General features: G+C 28.8%; 3 protein-coding genes across 10 annotated transcripts; all 3 read left to right on the top strand.

The window, feature by feature from the left end:
- LOC145190007 (B9 domain-containing protein 2-like) lies at positions 1–2,700 on the top strand. Of its 3 annotated transcripts, none has more exons than XM_090091890.1 (3): positions 1–61; positions 682–1,042; positions 2,130–2,700. In XM_090091890.1, exons 2-3 carry the CDS (start codon positions 733–735, stop codon positions 2,348–2,350), a joined length of 531 nt encoding a protein of 176 aa, XP_089948016.1. In that variant the 5' UTR covers positions 1–61; positions 682–732; the 3' UTR covers positions 2,351–2,700. The 3 variants fall into 3 exon arrangements, with proteins under 3 accessions (XP_089948016.1, XP_089948014.1, XP_089948015.1); XM_090091888.1 differs by having other exon boundaries at positions 35–378; XM_090091889.1 differs by lacking the exon at positions 1–61 and adding an exon at positions 393–513.
- Positions 2,701–6,368: 3,668 nt separating this feature from the next.
- Positions 6,369–10,263, top strand: LOC149887085 (ATP-dependent DNA helicase PIF1-like). 5 transcript variants are annotated; one of them, XM_090091726.1, is made up of 5 exons: positions 6,369–6,604; positions 6,916–7,036; positions 7,399–7,554; positions 7,687–8,896; positions 9,701–10,263. In XM_090091726.1, exons 4-5 carry the CDS (start codon positions 8,582–8,584, stop codon positions 9,707–9,709), a joined length of 324 nt encoding a protein of 107 aa, XP_089947852.1. In that variant the 5' UTR covers positions 6,369–6,604; positions 6,916–7,036; positions 7,399–7,554; positions 7,687–8,581; the 3' UTR covers positions 9,710–10,263. The 5 variants fall into 5 exon arrangements, 3 of the variants coding, with proteins under 3 accessions (XP_089947852.1, XP_089947850.1, XP_089947849.1); XR_016453740.1 differs by having other exon boundaries at positions 7,399–9,586; positions 9,701–9,768; XM_090091724.1 differs by having other exon boundaries at positions 7,399–8,896; positions 9,843–10,262.
- Positions 10,264–16,999: 6,736 nt separating this feature from the next.
- On the top strand, positions 17,000–18,342 carry LOC145190185 (uncharacterized). Of its 2 annotated transcripts, none has more exons than XM_090090997.1 (3): positions 17,000–17,216; positions 17,595–17,752; positions 17,863–18,342. In XM_090090997.1, the coding sequence occupies exons 2-3, from the start codon at positions 17,711–17,713 to the stop codon at positions 18,142–18,144; spliced, it is 324 nt and encodes a 107-aa protein (XP_089947123.1). In that variant the 5' UTR covers positions 17,000–17,216; positions 17,595–17,710; the 3' UTR covers positions 18,145–18,342. The 2 variants fall into 2 exon arrangements, with proteins under 2 accessions (XP_089947123.1, XP_079923100.2); XM_080066974.2 differs by lacking the exon at positions 17,000–17,216 and adding an exon at positions 17,256–17,468.
- The last annotated feature ends 4,372 nt before the right edge of the window (positions 18,343–22,714 follow it).

Genomic DNA, 22,714 nt, shown 5'->3' with positions numbered 1-22,714 from the left:
GTGTGAGTTCTCCATGGTCCGAATATATTGGCGCGTCTGAAAAAATTCAAAAACATTAAAGGTAACAAATTCCTTTTTAAAGGTCAGAATTTCATCAAATGTGTTACGTTATATGGTTGGTGGTGTGACTATCCGATGAAAAGTGTAAAAATATTTTTTTTGGTGGTCTGCTTAACACTAATATTTTATAACAGTTATCTCTGTTCTTTTAATAAAATAACAATTGGAAAAGGTCATTGTTCTCCATCAAACATAATAATAATTTTTTTCATTTTAACTAAAACAAATAAGGAATTAAATAAAGTTAATGGTGATATGCTGGCAAATTTTGTCATAGTTACATTATAATGTTATCGTCATTGGGTGTTAAGAAATTAGGTATCTATGTTATTTTTTTTTTACTATCTTTTCTTATCTGATCTAAAATGTGGGATAAGTTTGAGGTTTAAACAATTTTAGCTATAAAAAAAGATACTATTGTTAGTTAATTGCATAGTGGAATAGTTTTGCTAGGTAAAAATATTTTTACACTATCTTTTTAAAACTTAGTAAAAATCAAAACAGTTTTTAATTACATTTAAAAATTCTGTTTGTCATTCTGGCTTTGCTTTACTGCTAATAAAAACTTTCTTCTTTAACCTTTAATAGATAGCTAAGATTTTGTTTTACATTTTTTATTAGCATAATCTAATGTTTGCTAATCTATGTTTGGTGGTATGAAGTGTTAAAATCATGGCTGAGCTTCATGTAATTGGAGAGCTTAATGGAGGTAGTGGATTTCCTACCCATAGTCTTTATTGCAAATGGTCTGTCCATGTAGAGGGGTCATGGAAACTTCTATCTGGAGTTAGTGAAGGCCAGACTCAAGTTGACAATCCAGAAAGTGGAGAATATGCTGTTTGGTCTCATCCAATTGATTTGCATTTCGCTACCAAAGGTTTAAAAGGTTGGCCTAAACTGCATTTTGAAGTGTGGCATCAAGATAATTTTGGACGAAATGAAATTTATGGTTATGGATTCTGTCATGTGCCTACATCTCCAGGTTTAAGCTTTAATAGTCTGTGAAAGTTATAAATAACTGCAAATGTCAGTTTTTAATAACAAAACAATTTTATTAGATCCTTACCTCTTTCCTATGTTTTTTTAAATCAAATGATGGTTATATTAAAGGCGGTTATTTATTTAAAGCTGCAAATAAACTAAACTTCTGAAGTTAGATTAATTTTAGTTATCTAAATGCAGTTGATATGTTTCATTTGACTTGATTTAGAGATTTTTAGGTATTAAAAAAAAAAGGCATTTTTATCTAAAATAATGATAGATAAACAGTTTAGTCTATTTTTCTCACCCTTATTGTAGTTGATTGACTATTATAAATTCTTTTTTGGCTAAATCCATTATGAAGTATCAAATATTTGTTTAAAATACGACCTGAAATTGATGATTTATATGATTGCAAGGTTTGGTTAAAATATAAAAGTTTCTTAAATTTACAAAAATAAAATTTTGAATTTTTCAATTGATTTTTAGATAGTCGTAGTTTTAAATTTTCTCATATAAAAGAGAATAAAATGTGTCAAGAATAAGATCTTTTTCAAGTTTTTAAATTTACAATATAACTACTATGTTTAAAATTTCCTCATAAAAACTTTTTAAAAATTTTTATTCATTGACATTTAAAATTTTGTTTGCTATTTATTTTGCTATTTTTCTCTCTCCAATAAAAAAGGCCTATAAAATTTTATTTTTGATAGCTCACCACCTACCATAAGCAACAGATTTGATTTCTTTAAACAAAATAAACAATTGTATCATTTTTGAGAAAAGTAAATGGTAAAGTTCATTATTGATAAAGCTCATCAGATATATTTAGAACTTTCTTTTCGTTTTCTTTTATATTTTTTATGTATCCTAAGTTTGTCTTAGTGACCATTTATAAAGTACATGCCAAAGTCAAATAGGAAGGGATGTCAAATATTTATCTAAAAAAATCCATAAAGCAATACTCTATACAAGAAGGACTGTTGAAGGGTAGCTGAGGCCCTCTTCAATGTTCAACTGTATGCCCCCAAAAAGCTGTTGTTCAATATATTGTGTTATTCATTCTTATTTTAACTTTCTTAAAACAGGTCATCATAAAATGAAGTGTGTTACATGGAAACCTGTTGGAGACTGGAAACAGCGTTTACGCTCCTACTTTGTCAGTGGAGGACCTATTCTTCGCAACTCTGACATAATTTATTCAGGTGCTGACAGGTATAAGCTTACTACCACTGCCATGGGTACAATACACCTAAATTTGGGAATTATTCTTCGAAGTTTTGATAAATTTGGCATTGAATGTGGATGAAATTATTTGTGTTTATTAGCAAAAGTTTGTTTATAATTTTTCTTCTTTTACTTTCATCAAAATTTTTAAAAAATTTTATCAACAAAAAGTTTATTATATTATGAATTACAACCCTTAATGCATTTATGATGTCTGTGCATTTTCTAGCTTGAGTTTTTAGTCAATTAATAAATAATGTTGAAGAAATAAAAAGGAAAAAAAAGGTTCTAATGTTTATATTTATATTAGTATGTAATAGTAGGTGAAGAGTACTTGAAAATTATTTTTAAAATTTATAAATTCTTTGGAAATTAAATGATTATAAGGTGTAAAGTTTATTTTAGTTGTAAATAAACTAACTCGATGAGTTTTATTTAATGACTTCTATATATTTTTTTGAATCTAAGTAATAATTATAATATAGTTAAGTGTACAACTCTAAAGGATTTTGCGACTTTCATATTTGGCATAGATATTTAGGTTTAAATAGAATATTAACTTGATCCAGGTTTAGATGTTAACAAAACAAAATACACACTCGAGACTTGTGTATATAACGTATAACCGTAACGTACAATTCATAGCAGAAGTGAGACCGTATCGCAGAATTCATAACAAAAGTGTGAACATAACGTACAATTCATAACAAAAGTTCAAATTTGCTTAAATGTTTAATTCACTTCTTCACCATGGTGATCAACACATGCAGACGAAATGATGAATTCATGCATAGTAAAAGTCGTGATTTCACATAGCTATTAAATTAGTGAAAACTGTGGAAATGTTGTTTTGTAACGTACCTAATGAAAACATGCCTACATCTTGACTGGCTTTAAACCTACCACATGGAGAGCATCCCGCCATCGGAAATTGCGTAAATGCGTAAATTCCGATATGAGAAATAGTTTATAAAGGTGACTCCGATGTGATGCTATGGTGAGGAATGGTATCACATCGGAGGTGCGATGTAGTCCGAGGCCGATGGGGAGAATTTCACGCACTCTCCGATATATTTCGAGATTTACACATTATCGTACGATATTTTTGCGCAATTTCACAATAAATCGTATTTAAATAAATCGTATTTACAGAAATTACAGAATTTCAAGTGTTGAGGAGTTCAGGCACTGCAATGATAACGTTGTGTTAGAGAAGCTGCTCTCTAAAAGGTCGGTTACTTTCATTTTTGTTGAAGTAACGAATGTAATTAAATTTACTTCTTCTTGAATTAAAAAATTCGATAAAATACTGTTTGTTATGCTTTTAACACACTTTAACGTAAAGTTCAAATTACGTTATTAAATTCTAACATTGCGGTTATAGTTTAATAACGTAATTGCAGTTTAAAAGCGTCACACCGCTACCATTATGTAAGCTAGGGATTCTCGAAACGTTTCGGGAAAAATCAATCGAGAAAATTGTTACGTTACGATACGAGAGGTTTCGATCAGTTACGAGAGCGATTTCGAAAAATCAACTAATTTCTCGTAACATTTCGGTTACGTTACGGGAAATTCCCGGTTGTTACGAGAATCATTACGAGAACGGTTTCGAGTTTCTCGTAATGATTCTCGTAACAACCGAAACTCATTTTTCCCAAATTTTCATTTTCTCATTACGAGAATTATTTGTGTTTCGGGATATTTCGGGATATTTCGAGTTATTTCGAGTTCCCAAAATGATTTGCAAAAAATTTGATTAACCAGTTAATCAGTTGAAGTACGCATTTTTAGGACATTTGACGAGCGCAACAGCTGAATTTCGATACATATCGAGAAAATGAAAAAAATATTAATAAAAAATTTTCAATGGTCATAATTTGCTTTGAGGATGGTTTGCTTTTGCAATGTGACGTAGTTTGAAGAAGTGATGAAGTTAAAGAAATAGTCAAATCGCGAAACGTCATAGATTGTTCGGGATCGAACTCACGACTTTCTAATAACGGGACATATGCCTCAGACCGCTCGACCATTGAAACAGTCTAATAAAATTTTAAAAAAATACATTATTTAAATTATACATAGTACATTTACTTTTTAAAAAATTAACAAAAAACTGATGAATATAAATACGTTAAGAGATGAATATAAATACGTTAAAATACGTTAGCTTTTCTACTTTAATGTAAAGTAATACACTACAATAGTTATTGTAATTGTTTTCATTAAAACAATACAATAGTTATTGTAATTTTATTTCATTAAAACAATACAATAGTTCTCGAATTTTATTGTATTGTTAGAAGAAAAACAATACAATACTTATTGTAATTGTTTTTCATCACAACAATACATTACTAAAGTAAAATTTTGTTATTGTTTCTGTAATGCTTGAGTCTTCTGCGGCTGAAAATTCAGCCACTTATAGACTAAAAATTGCTTCTGCGGCTGAAAATTAACGCATGCGCAAAGTTACATCGAGATGACAAATAAATGATAACATCAAAAAAAAACTAAATTCTCAAAAGATTTTCCAATCGATAGGTCGCTCATTGTATTTTTTAAATTATCTTCAAATTCTCTTCAAATTCCTAAAAGATATCTCACAATGATATTTAAGTTAAGAAAATGAAGTAAATTAATATGAATACTTGCGCATGCGTTAATTTTCAGCCGCAGAAGCAATTTTTAGTCTATAAGTGGCTGAATTTTCAGCCGCAGAAGAATTAATCTTCTGTAATATTACGATACAATTTTATTGTATTGTAATGTGTAATTGTATTTAATTTTTACAATTACAATTACAATAGTCCTAACCCTAGTCTTGATAAGTAATATAATAAAAGACTTTAAATTGATATTTTCAACCTTTAATTGTGTTTTTTAAAAAAAGAAAACAAAATTCAGCTGTCGCGCTCGTCAAATGTCCTAAAAATGCGTACTTCAACTGATTAACTGGTTAATCAAATTTTTTGCAAATCATTTTGGGAACTCGAAATAACTCGAAATATCCCGAAATATCCCGAAACACAAATAATTCTCGTAATGAGAAAATGAAAATTTGGGAAAAATGAGTTTCGGTTGTTACGAGAATCATTACGAGAAACTCGAAACCGTTCTCGTAATGATTCTCGTAACAACCGGGACCCGATCGAAATAAATTTCTCGAAAGTTTAAAAACTTTACTCTCGTAACTCAAAAACATTTCGAGAAGAGTTCCGTTACGAGTCTCGTTTCGTAACGTATCGAAACAAAAATAGTTTCGAGAATTCCATGCTTACCATTATGTCAAGGGGATTTAATAAAATTCTTGTATCAACGAGTTACAATATATTTAGTAATGATTGCTTTGCAATTCTACAAATAATGCGCACCAAATGTATATTTTTACGATATTTATGTATTTGAATATAACAATTGTGGTAATGTTTATTGTTTTGATGAAGAATTGCTGGAGTTCTTATGCTCTTACCTCTCCTGCTTCCATAAAAAAAGTTGAAAATTCTCAAAAAAAGCATCTGTTTTATAGAAAAACTTCCTTATTGTCAGTGACTCAGGTCACAATTTTAAATAGTTGGTATTACAGTTTACTCAAATTAATATCCCAAACGCCGCACCGAGGACGCAAGTTTATTACTATAAAATAATTGCATTTTTTGAGCTTAGAAGTGCCATCGAAAGAAGCATCCGTTAAATGGAACTGTGAAAATGGAACTAGAACAAAGATATAAGTATAGTTTTAATCAACTTTGTTCTTTGAATGATAAATAGGAAGGGCTATTACTCCTGGAATGAAAATAAAAATATGGTCAGCAAAGTAGTGTGGCTGAGCGAGACTGGGGCTAGTTACAACAGGGTCAGGTTGCTAAAGTGCTGTTTAAAAAATGATTTTTTAAACTATTTCCAATTATTTTTACCATATATAACTATAATGATAACACATCAGCGATAAAAAAAACTTATATTGATAAAATAAACATTGAAAAAGTTTATTATTATTATTATTATTATTATTATTGTTATTGTTGTTATTATTATTATTATTATCATCATTGTTATTATTATTATTATTATTACTATTATTATTATCATTATTATCATAATATAATTCCTACAGAAATTAATGTTTAATGTTTAATGTTTAATGTCGCCGTTTCGTCATTAGTTACTAGGCTTTGAAAGAGCGCGTTCTTAAAATGCACGCGGCCATTGGAGAAAGATCCATGAAGCGAGTTAAAACTTTCTTCCTTTTGGAATCTAATTATTAGTTTAGATATATTACATAAAGAATCATATGAAGATAAATAACAATCGTTAAGATCATCTTATAATTGAAGTAAGTATATAAAATAGTTATACATACATTTTTATTAGATAAAGTAGAAAGGATTTAAATTTTAATTAGATAAAGTAGAAAGGATTTCAATTTTTATTAGATAAAGTAGAAAGGATTTTAATTTTTTAAATCGTTTATATTTTGTTTGTTTTAGTTTTTCTTTTTGCAGTTTTGTTTTTATTATCTTATATTTTAGTAGGAAAATAGGGGTATGTATGTTATTTAAAGTTATACTAATGCTATTTCCATAAAATGGTTATTACTACATTGAAATTTCTGTGATGCTATTAACTATTTTTGTTCTTTTTTAGAAAATTTAGAAAAGTAAATTAAACTTTTGTGCCAACACTGACATGGCATGTCACATGTTATTGTATGAAAAGGTTAAATTTTGTTATGAGGATTACAGTTCTTATGAAGAAAAAAAATAAGGTAAAGAGTATTGTTTGTAAATATATATTTTGTATCTTTTTAAATTTTCTCGCATCATTTTTAAAATTTTTGTTTGCACACTTTTATTGTTTGCATATATGCTTTTTTGATATGTATGTGTATGTGGTAATAAGTGCTTTATAGTTGTTTTATCAATGTGTTTTTATAATAATGTTTTTATAATAATGTAAAGTGTTTTTTTACTGTTTGTGTATGTGTTAATATGTGTTATATAATTGTTTTAAAAATGTGTTTAAATATGTATATAAGGAATATATTTAACCTTATATACATATTTAAGCACATTTATTGTGTTTATAGTTGGTACATATGTTTATATTATGTTGTTTCCGTGTTTTCAGAGTGCTGTGACTTGGTAAACATCTACCTGAAAATCAATTAGTGTATTTTAGAGAAGGAGCAGAACAAATGGCTTTAGATCGTGCAGCTAAACATGATAGGCACCTAACGGCATGGTTTAAGTTAAATACTGAAAATGAAAGAGCACATTGCTATTCGTATGTAGACATTCCTTTTCACTTTATATTTAATGATAAACATTGTAAATGGAAGGTTAGACAAAGGGGTGGTAATAAGGTGATAGTAAGAATGTATAAAGTTAATCCAACTGGAGAATTGTTTTTTCTTAGACTGTTACTTTTGCAAGCAAAAGGAGCAACATCTTGGGAGGATGTGCATACTGTTAATGGTATTGTCCTTGAAACGTTTCGTGAAGCTTGAGTTTTGAAAGGTCTGTTGCAAGATGACACTGAATGGCAGAATATTCTTTCTGAGGCGGTTTTAACACGTATGCCAAAGCAAATTAGACAGTTGTTTTCAATTATTTTGACCTTTTGTGAATCTGACAATCCTTTACACCTCTGGAATACATACAAATTTTTTATGATAGAAGATTTCATTTACCACTCAGTCCCACTTCTAATAGCTGAACAAGCCACTCTTCATCAAATTGAAAAGATTATTAATCAGTGGTAAAATGCTGACTGATTACAATCTGCCTGTTATTGATGAGTTTATTGGCTTAAATCTAGAAAATTTTGATGAAAATGTTCAACAACTGATATAGTAGAATTGTGTATAAACACAACCAACTGAAATAGTAGAATTGTGTATAAAATGTTCTTTGCTTTGGCAATGGGTGCAGAAGTTTGCATTAACTGAAAATATGAGAGTACAAGATGGGGAAGGTGAATATTCCCAATTGCTTCTAAAACTTGGGAATGGAACAATACCTGTCAAAGAGGAGGATCCTTTTAAAGGATGCATTAAAATACCAAATCAGTGCATTATTAGAGAAAATGAATCAGTTGTTGAAAAGATTTTTGGAGATGCTGATCAAAATGATTATTCTAAACGCGTGATTTTAACACCAACTAATGTTGATTCATTATCAATGAAGAAGTGCTTGAATGTCTGCCGGGTGAGGTCAAAATTTATTTAAGTGCTGATCAAATTGATACTGATGACCTTAATGAAAGAGATAATTTTCCTGTTGAGTTTTTGAACAGCTTAACTCCTTCAGGTATGCCAGCTCATTGTTTAAAATTGAAAATTGGTTGTGTAATTATGCTACTTAGAAATTTAGATCTCAAAGCTGGGTTATGTAATGGTACTCGAATGAAAGTTTGTGCTCTTCAAAATAATTTACCTTTTGTTCTGAAACGGCATCAGTTTCCTGTCAGATTGGCTTATTCAATGACAACTAATAAAAGTCAAGGTCAAACATTTGATCTCAAAAAACCGTGTTTCTCTCATGGTCAACTATATGTTGCATGTTCAAGAACTAGGGCATTTAATAGTTTGTTTTTCAAAATTGATAAACATCTCATTCAAGATATGGTAGGTGAAAAGTGTTACACGAATAATGTTATATTTTTTTTATTACTTTAATATTTTTTTCATAGTTTTTGATAAATATACCTGTCATTTAATATGTTTATATGTGTTATATGAAACCATATTTGTTTACAGCTGTATATATGTTTAAATTATGTTGTTTCCATGTTTTCAAAGTGGTGTGAGTTGGCATTATATTGAGCAAGATTGATAACCTTGCCAGCCAAGCGGTGTACTTATAGCAGAGGTGTGACTTGGCAGCATTTAGTGTCAGGCGGTTTTACTGCTTTAGAGCTAGGTTGTGTTGTCTCGCCTTTTTTAATTATTCTGGAAACACAATAATGTCTGTTAATGTTTAGCGTAATGTGTATGGGAGAGTATGCAACCTTGATCTTTAAATCTAGGGTGTTTTCATGTCCTAAATTTGAAGTAATTGAATAACTAATATTGAATATAAAAACAAATATACTTTTATGTAGTTATATGTTTAGTAAAAAGATAAATATATAGTTAACTTTAAATTGGTTTTCTACTTTTGCCTTTCATATTTTAATTTGGTTTGTTATTTTCGCTGGATTTTAGGATCAAGGGTGTAAATATTCTATTGTTATGTGTTATTGTTGTGATGTTTTGTGTTGATAAACTGCTTGGCTTATCTTCACGTTGGTGTCTATTGTTAAAAATGAATAATAGGTAGTTTCATTATTGGAAATTACTGCTTTTATTTATTTACTAAAAGCCAACATTATGCTAAAAATGCAGTTTATATTTTAATTTGATTTTTTTTTTTTTTTTAATTTATTTTAGTATTGTTAATCCTTTGCACTTCGAAACAGATTTTATAGTTACATTTTCGATAAATGTTTATATTAACTGCCACGTCAAAATAGGTTACTATAAATAGGTAAATCGATTTTCATTTTTTATGTGGTTTTTTTTTTTCTTTAAGATTTACGATTGACGCATTTATACGATTTATAAAAAGAAAACCTGATTACCTTTTATTGTAAATTTTTGTCAGTTAAAATGATATAAATAGATGCAATTAGTTCAAGTTTTTTTTAATTTTCTCTATTTTATGCCTAATAATATTTGTTGTACGTAACCTAGGGGATCTTTTTAAACGGGGGGTGAATATTGTAGTTTAGCGCATTTGTCAAATATCGAGTTACTTAAATTTTATAAGGTATTTAACTAATTAATTAGCTTAATTTTGAGGAAAGAAAAAATTCTTATATTTGTTAAATTTTTAAATCATTGTTTCACATTTTATTATTCTGGTGAAAGGTCTTCATCAAAAACTTGATTACTCTTAATAAAAATAGCTCTATTCTCCTGACCACCATTAAGGCAAAAACGGGGAAGGGAGGTCCTTTATTAGTGTCAAAATATTTAAGATAATTAAATTTCGAGTAACAAAAGGAATTTTTAGTAAATGGTAGCAAATTACCGTTTATTAAAAACTGAAACAAAGAGGCCATATATAAAAATGGTCAGATTAGTGCCACAAATAGTGATGGTCAAATGTTCAGTTATTTTTAATTAATTTATTTAGTTGTGTGCATTTAACGTTTTAAAGACAATTTCCTTTTTTAAAGAAACATGTATCAAGGGGATACCAAAAAATTAATAATTCATGTATAAATAACGTTCGCTTTATATTACTCTCATTAATTAAAGTTCATGTTATAAAAAATATAACAAAAATTTAGCTTTTTTCGTCAATTTAAAGCATGATGAAGTGTTATTATTTTCTGTCAGTAACTAAAAACGTATTGTTTTGAACTTAGTGATGTCGAGGAAAATAGTTCTGCCCTACACTGATATGACATATGTCAGTTTTAAATTTCTCAAATAATGTTAAATAATTGGTAAATTATTTTACCTCCGCATACTTTTTATTTTAATTTTACAGATGGTTTAATTTTTTAAATTTGAAGGCGTTTTTCTAAAAGGGTATTAGTAATGGTTTCGCAACTTTAAAATGTGGAAAACAGCCACCATAAATTAACAGACCGACCATAACCCGTATTACGGGTTGCTTTTTGCTAGTTATTATTATTATTATTGTTGTTGTTATCATTTATATTTTGTTTTCGACGTAAAATTCTAACTTGCGTTTTCTAAGTTTCTTTGTTTTACTGTAAACTAAAAAGTATATGATCTAAAATTCATATAATTTTTATGAAAAGAATCCTTTTTTCATAAAAAAATTTACATGAAAAAAATCTTTTTTTCATGTAAATTTTTTTTATGTACATTAATTTGAGTGATCATGATATCTACGAGAACCTACAAGAAACGTTACGAGAAATTTCTTAAGGTTTGTTGAATCACAATATACTTGCGAATTTGATTGGTTTTACTCACTTTTCTAATTCTTTCTAACAAGAATGGACCTTTTTATTATAATAATTGACGAAATTGTTTACCAAAAAAGTTGCTTACAAAAAAGTCGAATTCAGTTTCTTATAATATTAAACATAATTTTATATTTTTTTATTAACAACAAAAGGTTTATATTTTTAAACTGTAGCAAATATTCATTGTAACAGTCATTTATTCAAGAAGCTATTATAACAAGGATGCACGTAGAAACATTTGAAGATTAGATAAACAAGGTTTCTTTATTTTTTGAAATGGAAATATCTAAAATTATGAACTCAAAGTTTCGTGTCCCTAAAAAAAGATGTTTGAATAGAATGTGAAGGTTGGAGAAAGAATGGAGTAGTATGTGAAAGTTGCAGGAAAATATAAGAAGAAAAAAACTTGAATTGGTTTTTGAATTACGTAGAAGAGATAAGAGAATTCAAAGTGAAATTAAATGAAACTTATAGAAGTTTTGTAAACTTACAAAGCCAGCATGGATACTTGGATACTTACCAGCTTGGATACTTGGGTACTTACCAGCTTGGATACTTGGATACTTACCAGCTTGGATACTTGGGTACTTACCAGCTTGGATACTTGGATGCTTACCAGCTTGGATACTTGGATGCTTACCAGCTTGGATACTTGGATACTTACCAGCTTGGATACTTGGATACTTACCAGCTTGGATACTTTTATCTTTATAATGATAAAACTGTCCAAGCTGGTTTTGATTAATTGCAAGTCATCCATTTACCAAAGTCGAATCGAAATGTGAATCGAAATAGAAGATTAGCTTGTTTCAACTTCACTATTTGTAAAATATCCAATGATGACGTAGCAAATGCTATCTTTGGCACCAAAGAATTGCCAGACGAAGATCAAATGAAATTGTCTTTTGTTTCAGCTTGTAACTGCATTACGAAAGTCAGACATATTTTTGTTCCATTCCAAGTTTCAAAGAAGAAAAAAACATTCTGTGTCTGAGACATTCAATCTACTAACCAGACCAATCCACCGATCGAGATTACCAACCCACCTACCCACCGACTAACTTGAAGCTTGCAATACAGAACTCAGTATCCAATGGTTTTGAGAATCAGAAGATGGAAAAATTGAGCTTTGAGAATCAGAAGATGGAAAAATAGTAGATTAGGGTAAAGTAGTTCAATTTAAGCCAACAAAAAAAAGAAGATTTTCTTCTGAGCCATCTACAAAAAACCTCACCACTGATGATTCAAAGCATCAGTGGCAAAGTTTTCTAGTAGATGACTAGCCAAATATAAGTAACTGATGTAAAATATCAATACTTAGTTTCCTTACGCAAAGTCAAATTAATCGTTTAAAACGCTTTTAACTTTTACAAATTTTTGCCTCATTAAAACAACAAAATTGTTTTTATTTTTAGTAAAATTTTTAGGTTATGGAATTCGGTTTATCAATAAAAAGAGGGCTATTTTTTTAGGTTTTCATTTTTTCATTTAATTTTTTTTTTTCTAGTTAAAGTTTTTTCGAAGTTTTTAAAGTTAAAGAACGATTGATTTTTTAAAGTATTTAGTTAAAAACAAGGCTGCATAATTAGTATAGAAACTGAAAACTTGCATAATTAGTTTAGTAACTGAAGTTAAAGCTATTAGGATTACTTCAAAGTTGAAATTGAAAAGTATCAATTGCTTTGTAGTAAATTTTTAAAATCTAAATTTATGTTATTTTCTTCGGAATGTTAGCGCTACTCAAGAATCGTAGTAGTTAACAAGTTACGTCATGTTACGTCATGGACACTTTCTCGGCCCAAACCAATGACGAAACTAAATTTTAAAAATTGTATCACAATGTAGATTTGCGAATGATCAATTTCTGTAAAGTAAGAAAAAAATACGAATAGTGCTAAATTCTGCAAAGTGACAAACAAGTTTGAACGGTTTTATTATTTCAAAATTTGATTTACTTAAATGTGAAAAGAAAATTTAAAAATTACATTAAAATATTACAAACTTCTAAGAACTTAGAACTTTATTTACCTAAAGTGCTGTTTACATTGTCAAAAAAGCAAATCTTTAACTAAAATATCTGAAGAGCGAAGAATTTTGCCGTTAGCCATTTTACAACGGCGATATAAACAGCTCTTCACTTGAAAAAATTGCGAATGAAAATAAACTAAAACTGAAGAAGTAGTTTATCCGTACTTTTTCCAAAACCATGGTAACATTTTCATTACAAATCTATACAATAACGTATATAGTAAATACAAACAGAAACACATCTTTATTTTAAAATACTTTTAGCTTTTATGATACGCTTGAAATAACAAGATCAAAAAGAATTCTAGTTAAATATTCATTATAAATAAATAACATACAAATTTTCTATTCAGATTGTTTAAGAAACTAAAAAACATAACAAAGTATATACTTTGTTACTTTGTGTGTGTATGTGTTTATGTATATACATATATATATATATATATACATATAAGGTAAGTATGGGTATTAAGGCCCACCTTTGTCGAATGCGCGGTAAAGAAATGCTGATTTTTTTTTGCTGCCAGTGATAAAACCAGATAACTCTAATATTTTAATGTCGAAAAAAAGTTTCACAATTTATTTTTTCCCTAACTTTGGATGAGTGGGCCTTATTTTCGCCGGGCCTTAATACCCATACTTACCTTATATATAAGGAAGCACTTTTTAGAGTACTGATAAAGAATTCAACCGTAGTATACTCTGCTGGCAGAATAAGCTGTGGTCAGTTAAATTGAAAGGGTTTTCGTTGTTAATAGTTAGATTTAATTGTATTTTAAACCTTCGATTAAGCCTCGATTATTTAGCTCTCGACAACTTAGACACCTAATTAGCATGATAGGTTTTCTGACTACAATCTGTAATTGATTTTATCTTGATTTAAGCTGATTGATTTTAGACTAATTGTAATCTTATTAACAAAAATGGATTTACTAGGTGTAGTTGCTATGTAAAGTATTATCGATGGAACAAAAAAATTAATTTAATCACATTTAAACTTGCGTGATTATTATGCATTAAGAACTAAAACCAACTTTTTTTTTTTTTTGTTATTAAGGTTTTTTATGAGAGTTAATATAAAAATTGTGCTTATTAGCTTATTAACAGTTTCCTAAACTGAGATTAAAAATCTAATACTATTTTCACAAAAATTTTAAACAGTAACCACTAATTTACACCGGGAGCAACTCTTACCGGCTGCCGGGAACAACTCAAGATGGGAGCGAAGTTGTATTGCTTGTTTTTTACTTAAATTTGTAATTCTCTTTAGATAAAACATGTTTCTCATCAACTAACTTTGTTCCAAATCATATCCCTGAGATGAAATTTTTTGCTGTTTAAATGCACGTCCAGTTGTTTGCTGCAATTATTTAATCGTTTTTCTCAGTCAATTTTTAGACAACTGTAATTTAAATAACTTTATTTCTGATGAGTCATCTTTAAGCCATAAAAAATGCGACAGTGTTAGTTAAGCCAGACCTCATCCTAGACATACTTCACTTTTTTATATTTAAGACATTAGGGTTTAACCGAACTAAGTTCATTAAGTTTCTTTTCCAACTTTCGAATTCTGTTTAGAAAGAAATGGAATTATTTTGAACATCGAGTAAAGGTTACAGCCAATATTTATATTAATGTTACACTAAGTTTTTTACTAATAATTTTGGTATATTTTAGCTTAAAAAATTCATATCAAATTTAAAAAAATAATTTTTATAACTTATTTGCATTTTAATACTTACATCTTGATATTTTAAACAAGTTGAGTTTTTTTGCTTCTTGTGTTTTAAACAAAATAATTTAGTCGTGTCGTTCCTTTTTCTTTTCTAAAAGACACAGAACAAAATGCAAATTTTGAAAAATTTTTCTCGTCATTATTTGTTATCTGATGAGAGCCTTTCAATTTTTCATGCATATCAATAATTTTTCATGCATATCAATAATCGAACCCAACAATATTGAAATTCAATTCTCATGAGTGCAATTATCTGTTTTTAATATTAAAAAAAAAAATTTTTTTAGCCCTACGCAAAAGGTATTTATCACTTAATTAGAATTTAAAAAATTTTGATTGATGCTCACCGAGAAAAAAAGTGGGCTCCAAGGAAATTTAAAATACGGTGAGCTGTTGCTTTTTATCTTAAAATGTGTCACATTACGTCACATCAAGTCACGTCACATTCGTCATACCGCTATAGTAAAAGCTGCGACGCAAATTAAAGCAACAAGAGTTATTTTTGAAGTTCAAGACAAAGTAAACGGAAATTTAATTTCCATACATGATTACCTAGTTTCTTGTTTCCGGGAAGTCAAGATTAAAAAAAGAAGGTTACTTCTTAATTGAAAATATTCTTTTAAACTGTTTGTGATTACATTTTGCTTACCATAAGATTAGAAAGATCCGAATCTGATGCCTTGATAATTCAATTTAAAATAAGTTTTTATCATTTAACTCTTCAATGATAACCATAATAACTGCCAAAACGATTATAAAAAGGCTTATTTTTAGTTTGTCGTCTTTGAAATTAAAACATTCTCATTTCATTTACAATTTTATGTAACATAAAAATCGCAATATAATATAATTTAGTAGTCGCCATCTTTTCTTCTCCTAAAGATATAACAGTTAAATTTTTGTTTCTCAATCACTTTTAGCTTTTAGAAATCTTAACTTTTACAGTTCTCTTTCTTTATAATAGTCTTGATATATATATATATATATATATATATATATATATATATATATATATATATATATATATATATATATATTCTGTTTGTATAATTAAATGATTCTTTGTAACGTACGTAATTATTTATTTATTGTTACCATTTTAAAGTATTCGCAAAAAGTGAACGTCTAATTTTTTATATAAAAAGTAATGGGTATTGAAAAGCATACTTAATATTGTATTTCAGTAAAAATAATTACATTTACAAACTATAACATTGGCAAATTCATTGCACATGTCAGGAATCTTCGATAAATTACGGAAAGACATCCTAGCATTTCGTCATTAAACCGTAACGATATTAGTCATCAAATCTTAGAAAATCAAACGTTTAAAAGTGATATAGGTTGTTAGTTAAAAATGATGTTTTAACGTATAACACTATTTAGGTTTCTCAACGTATTAAAGAATGCGTCGTGCGTGATAGTTTGCAAATAGAATAATTTTTTTTTACAATAACACGCAGTTGTATTAGTAATAAGGTAGCATGGATGAGTGTGCTAGTTTTAAACATGACGTAATAGATGTGTTTCGCAGAACAAACATTTGATGACGTTTCATATTTTTATTGAAAATAATCTAAATACAAGACATGAAAAAAAGTTGGCAGTTACATTAAAAGTATATTTTAATGTGCGAAATTAAAAAATATTGGTTGACTACCTTTTTAAAATTTAAAAGTAAATATGTTTTCTTTTAAAAAATAATACGGAAAAAATTTCATTTACTATCATACAAAGGAGTCCCGGCATCAATATAAAAAACAACTCGTCACTTTGTTCCTATAGTCCTTTCATTGTAAAAAATACAATCACAATTTTCCCTTGCATTTTTATTCGGTTCCAAATCTCGCTGTGCTGCCGTTTCCTCATCATAAGATGTTAGAATAATAAGACTTTGTCAGAAACGGAAATTAGCAACAATAATTAAAAAGCATACAGAAGCATTGCGTACTCCTTTATAAAAATCAATATCAGCTAATAAACATCCGCACATTTGACCGGTGAAGTTACCTGAGAGAAAATTAGGGAGATATACAGAGTTTCATGAAAACTCTTGTTTTAAAAATATTTTATTGGAAAGCCGAATCAATTGAGTTTATTCTTATATCTGCGAAGGAGATGCAATACTAGATGAAAAGAATACTTAATTTTATTATAACGCGTTTAGAGCTAGACCGACGGAAATATTAATTGAATGGTAAATAGTTGATTAATTACTAATTAACAATTATAACCTTTAGTAGGCAGTATAAAATAAGGTGACATATTAACAAGCGCATCAGTTAAGTTTATATCTGTTGAGGTAATAACACAATGCATTCTACTTCAGAGATTTTAACAGATCCGACAAGAAAAAAAAGCAGTACCTTCTCTGTAAGAGACATACTTGGGCTAGACGATGAAAGATGTTTAGAAAGTAAAACACAATCTCGTACAAAGCATAAAACTAGTAAAAAAAATTTCTGTTTTTGTTGTAACTTTATTTAAAGAAGGCTCGTGATTATAGGACTAAACAATCTTGAAGGAAGGTTACCTGACTTTTTCGCTTGTGTTAAAATAAAATTTTATCTTACAGGTGATGATACGAATGAGCAAGGTAAAAAAACAAGGCAATGTTTTACTACGAAACAGGTAGAGCAGCTGGAGAAACTTTTTAATGAAATCAATTATCCGGACGCTTATACTAGGCAAATGTTAGCGAAAAAATTGAAAGTCTCCGAATCAAGAATTCAAGTAAGTCTTCCAGTTTATATTCATCAGTTAACTCATTTTAAACTAAGTTTCAAATTTTATCAGATAATTTGTAGTTTTCTTTTGTTTTTTTAAAAAAGTTTTTTTTTCAGATTTGGTGTCAAAACCGTCGAGCAAAAATTCGCCGTCAAAGAAAACAGCGACTACCTATAGTAAATCACTCAACTGGTGTATATAACATCCATAACTGTCCACCCCTTAATCCCTGGGATCATCCTTTGCATCGCCCGCTTCTTCCTTTTCATCACAATATAGAGCGATCATGTAAAAGCTGTTCATTCAATCTCCCTCTCTATGAACGGCGACCGGAGTTACATTTAAGAAATATCGAAACAACCTTTACCGAGTACTCAAAATACTTTCAAAGGCTTTGAAATAAAAAAAACTTTTAAAAAGGGTCCAAATACTTTCTGGAGTGATACCAATTCAGCAATATTTGCTGTCAGATTTTAATATTATAGATTTATACGATAGAAAAGTATTTAAAATATGTTATTTATTCTTTGTATTATAGTTTAATATATTTCTTTTGGTAAAAAGGAAATTTATTTCAAAAAATGTATTTTTTTGTTTTTTTGTTTTTTGTTAAAAAAAACTCAATTACCAGATGTGTTTTAAATTTTTTTTTATTACAAAATAGGATAACTAGATAAACTTCATTAATGGTCAATTTTGTATTATTACAATTTCCGCAGGAAATAGGAGACAACAGATTTAGAGCCCTTTTTAAGATCGACGTCATCCCATCGATGAAGTATCATTCTCGATAGGAAAGAAAATAAGTTTGTATTTTTCTACCATATCGCATAAAAATTTCTATTCGCAATGCACCAAAATATACGAGGAGATCTTGTTTAAAACTATTTTCTCAATAAAATCTGAATAAGTCCAACTATGTTTTTATTTGTGAAAAAATGTTTAAAAAGAGTGAATAAAACGATTTGAAAAACGAAAATATTACTCGATTACTTTACGACGGTTGATTAATTACTTTTCGCATACCATTTGCTCGATTAAACAGATGCAAATTTCCAATGTAGTGTAGATAAAGTTTGTTTCAGTGGAGTAGTAGACATTCAATTAGCAGCGATTCAAAAATTGACTTAAATTGCCAAGAACTTGAGTAAAATAGGTTTTATAACTGCGGTTGATAGAATCCATTTATATAGGAAATTCCATGTTGTAAAACAGATTGCAAGAAAATCCGATGCCTTTTTCCGCTACTTAGTCCGAAAATACAAGATGTATCCGGTTAATTTTTTGTTACTCATGAGATAGCATCAAAAGCAATATTCTTATTCCCATTATTAAGAAAAATACTTTAAAAATGTCGGTGTTAGAAATGAAATTGATCGAAAGATTATTTTTTATTATCATATAAATGGGGGAAATTATTTTAATGGGGGGAAATTATTACCATTTTTAAATGTAGATAACTATGATAATTATGCTTTTTTTAACTGTAAAAATAATTTGAGTAAATGAAATTTTTTTTTTGAAAACCGTAGTTATCATTTCTTATCTCATAAATTGGCCATTATCGATAAAGCTCCAAACATATTTGACAGAACAACTAATCAGCAAAAAAAGTTATAATTGCAAAATATATCATTTCATTTAAATATTGGTCAGAATTACCGGATCGGCTTAAATGGTTAGAGTTGAAAAGCATTAATGTCATCGTTATAAATGAAGGGTCATCCAAAAAATGTTTAAGCTCATTTGATAGTTCGACCTTAATAAAAGCTTTTAACAAAAACATTTTTTTTTATGGTTTGGGGTTTGTTTGAAAGTTTTCTAGTTTTTTTCTCTTGGTTCAGAACAAACTTTATCATCTATTAAGTAGGGGTGATAACTTTTAATTTAACTTTTTTTCCACTGTGCTCTGAAGCAGTTTTTTAGCTTATAGGTAACTACTTCAGAGCTAACTACTTCATAGGTAACCAAGTCTCAGGTGTTTTACAAGGTAGAAATAAATCATCAGCTTGATATTTATCTTCGGAATTGGACTTTACGTAGGAACTGCTCTACATGTTTGGTATATATGCTTTTTATATACGTCTGTTTCATATGTTTAGCATATAAAGGTTGGGGTTGTTTAGCATATAAATTTTGAAGTTCATTAATTTTAATATTTATGAATTTTTTGTGTGATTTTTTCGAGATTTTTTCAAAAGTAAAGATTTTAAAAAAATGAGTTGAAAAACATTAGACGAAGTAAAAATATGGCTAAAATTGTTAAAAATAATGGGTGGAGTCTTAGCAATAGAGCAAAAAGATTATGAGTTCTTAAGCATAGCGTCAGAAATACGTCAAAAAAATCTAGTAAATTAGGTAATATCCATCTCGGCACCAAAAGGCTCCTAAAAAAGGCTGATTGCCAAATAGCCTTTATTTTCTTTAAGTAAGGGTAAACCGGAAGGTTCTAAAAGAGTCAAACTAAAGAGTCAATCTTGTTCAAATTTAACGTTATCAAATTCATTTGCTATCATTTGCTATGTAGCACTTTAAAAAGTAGCGTTAAAAGAATTACAAAAAGAAATTCATTAGACAAAAAAACGCAACAACAAATTGAATAATTTTAAAGAATGAAAAAATTATGAAACAGATATATTTAGATCTAAAAGTACAAGATCACTAAAAATAAGATTTAAAATGAATTAAAAATTCTCATTCAATTGTCCAGAGAAAGGGAATGATAAAGGGGAAGGGGAAGGCGATGAGGAGGGAAAGAGGAGAGCTTTTTTTCATTTTATAAATAATATTCAAAATTAGGGGCACAATCTGGAACAACTTCATGAGAATTAAATCCTTACCTTCCTTCGTTTACGAATGCGCTTAGCCTATCGAAGTATATCTATCCCTCTCAAATCGTCTTTGTATTGGGGTGGCCCCTCTTTTTATCTATTTATTTAGTTTTTTATAACAAAAAGACTTCACTGACCAAACAAGTTTTTGAAAGAAAGAGTGTTCCTTTTACACAGAATTCATTATACCGGATGTCAGCTGGAAATTTTATTTATGGGTTTAACGCTTCATTGGTTACGATATTTGTAAATATTAAAGAGTTAATGTAAAGATCTGAGGAATAATTAGCATACTTCAATTAACAAAATGCAAGTGATTATAAAAACGCTGTGGTTTAACGCAACCAAATCTTTTAGTAATATCATCAATGTCTTCTTTTTAAATGATCCTCAAACAGAGACCAGTAAAGACTCGTCAAATGTATCAGCTGATTTTAGGTGCGTCTTTAATCAACTAAGCACAGAAAACATCAGAGGAAGAATACACAAAGAATTTGAAATATTTTGGAAGTTTCAAAAGACATCTTTTTTGGTAAATTAGAGAGCTTCGCTTAGTTGTTGTAGTGGGTTATTTTCGGATTTAGTCAAAAATCTACTTCTAAACAATTTTATTGAAACTCCATTTCAGATGATATCTTAAGAATCAATTTTTTTTAAAAAAAGTGACAAGTTTCATCTGGTAATGACTAAGTTGCGAAACTGCGATTGCGGTACGAAAGTATTTCTCTATCGATTCCGCTAGGATTTTATTGCAATGTTCCTTTCGCTTGCCTGCAGTACAAAGAGGTGCGACGATTGCAAGTAAATTATTTTGCCTTTTAGATTAGTTTAGATGTCATCAGGTCAAAGTCAGTAATTAATTCAAAAAAAATCCACAAAACCATCATCAAAGTTCAAATTTTCATCTGCAAAATATTTTATAGTAAAATGTTTAATAACAAAATGTTTAATAACAAAATGTTTAATAACAAAATGTTTAATAACAAAATGTTTAATAACAAAATGTTTAATAACAAAATGTTTAACTGAAAACAAACTCAAGTAAACAATTTTAAAACTTTTATTATCTTAATAAAGTATGAAGAAAAATAAAGTATGACGAAAAATCCCCGAAACCAATAATAAATAACAACAGTAACGTATAAATCGAGAAATAGTATCGAAGCCATTTGGTGATCCCAGCAACCGATAGCCATTGGGTAAACAAAGCCATGCTTTTATTTCATTTTTTTTAACTAAAAGTGCTTTCTGATAGTATGTAAAAGCATATGTTAAAAAAAAAAAAAAAAAAAAAAAAGAAATTAAGGGGACGCAAAAGGATTATGGAACATTAGACCATTGATTATTGGTCATTAGAGTTTTCTAATTAATTATTTGAACTGCAAGTTTAAAGAGAGATCCAAAACCCCAGGAACATACTATACAATCTAAACACTTATAACAAAGATACTCATTATCCCAAATAATCTGTAATTTATGATACAAATACAATGTTGGTTTTTTTTTAAATAAAATTTTTTTTATAGATTGCTTTAGTCTAAACTACTTCTTTTTCTTAAGTTTTACTTTCGTTTTAGCGCTCTTTGTAGTAGAGCATCCCGCCATCGGAAATTGCGTAAATGCGTAAATTCCGATGTGAGAAATAGTTTATAAAGGTGACTCCGATGTGATGCTATGGTGAGGAATGGTATCACATCGGAGGTGCGATGTAGTCCGAGGCCGATGGGGAGAATTTCACGCACTCTCCGATATATTTCGAGATTTACACATTATCGTACGATATTTTTGCGCAATTTCACAATAAATCGTATTTAAAGTGTAAACTTGTAATATTGTGGTATTTCCGATGTATTTATCTATAATTACGAAGTTTTCGCAAAATCACAGCAAAATTTTGCAAGCCACCACAAACCATCGGAAAATATCGGAAAATAAAAAGATTAAATCACATCGGAGTCACCTTTATAAACTATTTCTCACATCGGAATTTACGCATTTACGCAATTTCCGATGGCGGGATGCACTACTTTGTAGTGCAATCTTCTTTCTCTTTCTAACATTTACTATTGTTCTCCATCTTCCAAATTTATGTATTGTTTACCTCCGTGGTGTTAACGTTAAACTTTTGAACTGTGTT

Source organism: Hydra viridissima, unplaced genomic scaffold, assembly GCF_058129835.1.
Source record: "Hydra viridissima isolate aposymbiotic clone 2 unplaced genomic scaffold, HvirCarnegie_v1 scaffold_6, whole genome shotgun sequence".
Classification (NCBI taxonomy): Eukaryota; Metazoa; Cnidaria; class Hydrozoa; order Anthoathecata; family Hydridae; genus Hydra; species Hydra viridissima.
The sequence above is the reverse complement of the archived record's forward strand: the minus strand, read 5'-3'. Positions and strand labels throughout refer to the sequence as shown.